Raw genomic sequence first — 6,501 nt, 5'->3', positions numbered from 1 at the left:
CTGGTTCTGTTCTGGTTCTGTTCTGGCTCTGTTCTGGCTCTGTTCTGTACTGGCTCTGTACTGGCTCTGTACTGGCTCTGTTCTGGCTCTGTTCTGTACTGGCTCTGTACTGGCTCTGTTCTGGCTCTGTACTGGCTCTGTTCTGTACTGGCTCTGTACTGGCTCTGTACTGGCTCTGTTCTGTACTGGCTCTGTACTGGCTCTGTACTGGCTCTGTTCTGGCTCTGTACTGGCTCTGTACTGGCTCTGTTCTGGCTCTGTTCTGGCTCTGTTCTGTTCTGGCTCTGTACTGGCTCTGTTCTGGCTCTGTACTGGCTCTGTTCTGGCTCTGTTCTGTTCTGGCTCTGTACTGGCTCTGTTCTGGCTCTGTTCTGGCTCTGTACTGGCTCTGTACTGGCTCTGTTCTGGCTCTGTACTGGCTCTGTTCTGGCTCTGTTCTGGCTCTGTTCTGTTCTGGCTCTGTACTGGCTCTGTTCTGGCTCTGTACTGGCTCTGTACTGGCTCTGTTCTGGCTCTGTACTGGCTCTGTACTGGCTCTGTTCTGGCTCTGTTCTGTTCTGGCTCTGTACTGGCTCTGTACTGGCTCTGTTCTGGCTCTGTTCTGTTCTGGCTCTGTACTGGCTCTGTTCTGGCTCTGTACTGGCTCTGTACTGGCTCTGTACTGGCTCTGTTCTGGCTCTGTACTGGCTCTGTTCTGGCTCTGTTCTGTTCTGGCTAAGTACTGGCTCTGTACTGGCTCTGTACTGGCTCTGTTCTGGCTCTGTACTGGCTCTGTTCTGGCTCTGTACTGGCTCTGTTCTGTACTGACTCTGTACTGGCTCTGTACTGGCTCTGTTCTGGCTCTGTACTGGCTCTGTACTGGTTCTGTTCTGGCTCTGTACTGGCTCTGTTCTGGCTCTGTACTGGCTCTGTACTGGCTCTGTACTGGCTCTGTACTGGCTCTGTACTGGCTCTGTTCTGGCTCTGTTCTGGCTCTGTTCTGGCTCTGTTCTGGCTCTGTACTGGTTCTGTACTGGTTCTGTACTGGCTCTGTACTGGTTCTGTACTGGCTCTGTACTGGCTCTGTACTGACTCTGTACTGACTCTGTACTGACTCTGTACTGACTCTGTACTGACTCTGTACTGACTCTGTACTGACTCTGTACTGACTCTGTTCTGTACTGGCTCTGTACTGGCTCTGTACTGGCTCTGTTCTGGCTCTGTTCTGGCTCTGTTCTGGCTCTGTACTGACTCTGTACTGGCTCTGTACTGGCTCTGTACTGGCTCTGTACTGGCGAACTACGGTAAAACTTCATAATGTGAAAGGTGACATGAAGAACGCGCTCTGCTTTATCTCCTAATGTATTGAAAAACCATCCCATGGCTATTTCCCTATACCCCGGTATACGACATATTACGGTACCCAAGCCTAATATCGACATATGTTTGGTTCATACTTGCATGCCGGGTCGCTGCCTGCATCCATCAGCAGCTGGACCACTCCTTTCTGTCCTGCTGCGGAGGCCACGTGAAGCAGAGTGAAGCCTGAGGAGTCTATGGGCTGGTTGAGTTGGACTAGTGGACTCTGGGCTGCAGGGTCTATGGGCTGGTTGGGTTGGACTAGTGGACTCTGGGCTGCAGGGTCTATGGGCTGGTTGGGTTGGACTAGTGGACTCTGGGCTGCAGGGTCTATGGGCTGGTTGGGTTGGACTAGTGGACTCTGGGCTGCAGGGTCTATGGGCTGGTTGGGTTGGACTAGTGGACTCTGGGCTGCAGGGTCTATGGGCTGGTTGGGTTGGACTAGTGGACTCTGGGCTGCAGGGTCTATGGGCTGGTTGGGTTGGACTAGTGGACTCTGGGCTGCAGGGTCTATGGGCTGGTTGGGTTGGACTAGTGGACTCTGGGCTGCAGGGTCTATGGGCTGGTTGAGTTGGACTAGTGGACTCTGGGCTGCAGGGTCTATGGGCTGGTTGAGTTGGACTAGTGGACTCTGGGCTGCAGGGTCTATGGGCTGGTTGGGTTGGACTAGTGGACTCTGGGCTGCAGGGTCTATGGGCTGGTTGGGTTGGACTAGTGGACTCTGGGCTGCAGGGTCTATGGGCTGGTTGGGTTGGACTAGTGGACTCTGGGCTGCAGGGGCCTGGGAAGAGCAGCTCTCCTCCACCTCTCCCTGATTCTTCCCTCCCTCTCTCTGTCCATCCTGGTCCTCTATCTGTCCACCCTGGTCCTCTCTCTGTCCACCCTGGTCCTCTCTCTGTCCACCCTGGTCCTCTCTCTGTCCACCCTGGTCCTCTCTCTGTCCACCCTGGTCCTCTCTCTGTCCACCCTGGTCCTCTCTCTGTCCACCCTGGTCCTCTCTCTGTCCACCCTGCTCTCCCCTCCTCACTGGTAACAGTCTGATGAGGGTGTCCAGGTCTCCAGTCTTACAGGCGGTGTAGAGAGCATCCCTCAGGCCATAGTCCCAGGACTCATCAGGCTCCTCTGAGGAGAGATGCAGAGAAGATGCTGTTGTATACAACAAACACAGACAGGCAGGCAGACCGGCCTACAGGCAGGCAGGCAGGCAGGCAGACCGGCCTCCAGGCAGGCAGGCAGACAGACCGGCCTACAGGCAGGCAGGCAGACCGGCCTACAGGCAGGCAGGCAGGCAGGCAGACAGACCGGCCTACAGGCAGGCAGGCAGACAGACCGGCCTACAGGCAGGCAGGCAGGCAGGTAGACAGACCGGCCTACAGGCAGGCAGGCAGGTAGGTAGACAGACCGGCCTACAGGCAGGCAGGCAGACAGACCGGCCTACAGGCAGGCAGGCAGGCAGACAGACCGGCCTACAGGCAGGCAGGCAGGCAGACAGACCGGCCTACAGGCAGGCAGGCAGGCAGGCAGGCAGACCGGCCTCCAGGCAGGCAGGCAGACAGACCGGCCTACAGGCAGGCTGGCAGACAGACCGGCCTACAGGCAGGCTGGCAGACAGACCGGCCTACAGGCAGGCTGGCAGACAGACCGGCCTACAGGCAGGCTGGCAGACAGACCGGCCTACAGGCAGGCAGGCAGACAGGCAGACCGGCCTACAGGCAGGCAGGCAGGCAGACCGGCCTACAGGCAGGCAGGCAGACAGACCGGCCTACAGGCAGGCAGGCAGACAGACCGGCCTACAGGCAGGCAGGCAGACAGACCGGCCTACAGGCAGGCAGGCAGGCAGACCGGCCTACAGGCAGGCAGGCAGGCAGGCAGACAGACAGACCGGCCTACAGGCAGGCAGGCAGGCAGGCAGGTAGACAGACCGGCCTACAGGCAGGCAGGCAGACAGACCGTCCTACAGGCAGGCAGGCAGGCAGACCGGCCTACAGGCAGGCAGACCGGCCTACAGGCAGGCAGACAGACCGGCCTACAGGCAGGCAGGCAGGCAGGCAGACCGGCCTACAGGCAGGCAGGCAGACAGACCGGCCTACAGGCAGGCAGACAGACCGGCCTACAGGCAGGCAGGCAGGCAGACAGACCGGCCTACAGGCAGGCAGGCAGGCAGACAGACCGGCCTACAGGCAGGCAGGCAGACAGACCGGCCTACAGGCAGGCAGGCAGGCCTACAGGCAGGCAGGCAGACAGACCGGCCTACAGGCAGGCAGGCAGACAGACCGGCCTACAGGCAGGCAGGCAGGCAGGCAGACCGACCGGCCTACAGGCAGGCAGACAGACCGGCCTACAGGCAGGCAGGCAGGCAGGCAGACCGGCCTACAGGCAGGCAGGCAGACCGGCCTACAGGCAGGCAGGCAGGCAGACCGGCCTACAGGCAGGCAGGCAGGCAGACCGGCCTACAGGCAGGCAGGCAGACCGGCCTACAGGCAGGCAGGCAGACCGGCCTACAGGCAGGCAGGCAGGCAGACAGACCGGCCTACAGGCAGGCAGGCAGGCAGGCAGGCAGGCAGGCAGGCAGGCAGACCGGCCTACAGGCAGGCAGGCAGACAGACCGGCCTACAGGCAGGCAGGCAGACAGACCGGCCTACAGGCAGGCAGGCAGGCAGACAGACCGGCCTACAGGCAGGCAGGCAGGCAGGCAGGCAGACCGGCCTGCAGGCAGGCAGACCGGCCTACAGGCAGGCAGGCAGGCAGGCAGACCGGCCTACAGGCAGGCAGGCAGGCAGACAGACCGGCCTACAGGCAGGCAGGCAGGCAGACCGGCCTACAGGCAGGCAGGCAGGCAGGCAGGCAGACCGACAGGCAGGCAGACCGGCCTACAGGCAGGCAGGCAGACCGACAGGCAGGCAGACCGGCCTACAGGCAGGCAGGCAGACCGGCAGGCAGACAGACCGACAGGCAGAGTTAGGTTATGACCTCACCCTCTTCATGTTGTATCGTCGTCTTCCCTTGGGTTTCCTCCTCCCTGGTTTCTCTCCTCCTCTCTCCTGGTTACTGTCTTCAACAGCAGCAGGAGACCCCACAGCTTCCTGTTACTTAGACCTGAACACAGAAAAAAATGGTTTTGTAGCTTTTGAAAGATTATCAAGTGATAGAAGGTCCTGTTTATATGAATAGAAAACATCACCCTATATGAGAATTAAACAGATATATCACCCTATTCCCTAAACATATCAAACATCACCCTATTCCCTAGGCCCTGGTCAGAAGTAGGGCACAATACAACACAGGGCATAACTAACTCTACAGACCCGTCTCCCTCACCTCTGTCCTCTGTCCTGCGTCTCCTCTTCTTCCTCCTGGCAGGGTAGATCTCATGCTCCCGGAGGTCCAGAGTTCCCAGAGTCACCTCCACCGTCTCCAGCTCCTCTCCTGAACTCTCCTCCTCCTCCACTAGGGGTGCTGTTGTCTCCTGGGAAGGTTCTGGCTGAGCCACAGGTGTACGTGCCTTCTTCCACACTTTGTTAGAGGGACTCAGGATGTCGGAGATGTCAGTGTCTTTACCTGCGGTTTGGGATAGATTAGTAAATTAACACTTTGTCAGCCTCTCAGAATGGAAGCTCAGGAATGTCCATAAGTGCATTCAGACAGTATTCAGACCCATTCACTTTCCCCACATTTCCTTACAGCCTTATTCTAAAATGGATGAAATAGTTTTTTTCCTCATCAATCTACATACAAAACCCCATAATGATAAAGCAAAAACAGGTTTTTAGAATTTGTTGCAAATGTATTAAAAATAAAAACTGAAATATCACATTTACAGGGATAAAGTTCAGACCCTTTACTCAGTACTTTGTTGAAGCACCTTTGTCAGCGATTACATCCTTGAGTCTTCTTGGGTATGACGCTACAAGCTGGGCACACCTGTATTTGGGGAGTTTCTCCCATTCTTCTCTGCAGATCCTCTCAAGCTCTGTCAGGTTGAATGGGGAGCGTTGCTGTACAGCTATTTTCAGGTCTCTACAGAGATGTTCAATCGGGTTCAAGTCCAAGTTCTGGCTGGGCCACTCAATGACATTCAGAGACTCCAAACGTGACGCTTGGCATTCAGGCCAAAGAGGTCTCATGGTCTGAAAGAGGTCTCAGTTGCCTTTTGGCAAACTCCAAGCGGGCTGTCATGTGCCTCTAACTGAGAAGCAGCTTCCGTCTGGCCACTCTACCATAAAAACCTCATTGGTGGCGCGCTGAAGAGATGGGAGAACCTTCCAGAAGGACAACCATCCCCACAGAGGAACTGTGGAGCCCTTTATATAGACAGGTGTGTACCTTTCCAAATCATGTCCAATCAACTGAATCCAGTTGTAGAAACATCTCAAGGATGATCAATGGAAACAGGATGTGTCAGGATTGAAAACTTATGTAAAAACCTGTTGTTTTCACTTTGTCATTATGGGTTTTTGGGTGTAGATTGAGGAACAAAAATAGGTTTTAGCGTAAGGTTGTAATGTAACAAAATGTGGTCAAAAGGGGTCTGAATACTTCCAGAAAGCAACGTACATGTAGGGCAGATTAAGCCTTGCCCAAGACTGAAAACTGCTTTTCAACGGAGAATCTAGATTTTAATACTAGGCTTAAAGTGATGGTAGGAAAGTGTCCCGTAGATTAAACTCGTACCATATATATTTAGAGTGGAGAGGACATTGTGTAGAATAAACTCGTACCATATATATTTATATATTTAGCGTGGAGAGGACATTGTGTAGAATAAACTCGTACCATATATATTTATATATTTAGAGTGGAGAGGACATCGTGTAGATTAAACTCGTACCATATATATTTATATATTTAGCGTGGAGAGGACATCGTGTAGATTAAACTCGTACCATATATATTTAGAGTGGAGAGGACATTGTGTAGATTAAACTCGTACCATATATATTTAGAGTGGAGAGGACATTGTGTAGAATAAACTCGTACCATATATATTTATATATTTAGCGTGGAGAGGACATTGTGTAGAATAAACTCGTACCATATATATTTATATATTTAGAGTGGAGAGGACATCGTGTAGATTAAACTCGTACCATATATATTTATATATTTAGCGTGGAGAGGACATCGTGTAGATTAAACTCGTACTATATATATTTAGAGTGGAGA

At 54.2% G+C, this 6,501-nt stretch overlaps 1 protein-coding gene across 1 annotated transcript; it reads right to left on the bottom strand.

The window, feature by feature from the left end:
• Window positions 1–4,318: 4,318 nt before the first annotated feature.
• On the bottom strand, window positions 4,319–6,308 carry LOC124030724 (ankyrin repeat and zinc finger domain-containing protein 1-like; the record flags this gene model as incomplete). The annotated part of the gene is made up of 3 exons (XM_046341939.1): window positions 4,319–4,434; window positions 4,657–4,896; window positions 6,269–6,308. Coding segments are annotated over 3 exons (396 nt in total), but the record flags the coding sequence as incomplete, so codon positions are not given.
• Window positions 6,309–6,501: the final 193 nt, after the last annotated feature.

Source organism: Oncorhynchus gorbuscha, unplaced genomic scaffold (genome assembly GCF_021184085.1).
Source record: "Oncorhynchus gorbuscha isolate QuinsamMale2020 ecotype Even-year unplaced genomic scaffold, OgorEven_v1.0 Un_scaffold_14510, whole genome shotgun sequence".
Lineage (NCBI taxonomy): Eukaryota > Metazoa > Chordata > Actinopteri > Salmoniformes > Salmonidae > Oncorhynchus > Oncorhynchus gorbuscha.
Note: the sequence above shows the minus strand (reverse complement) of the source record. Positions and strands in the feature narration are given on the sequence as shown.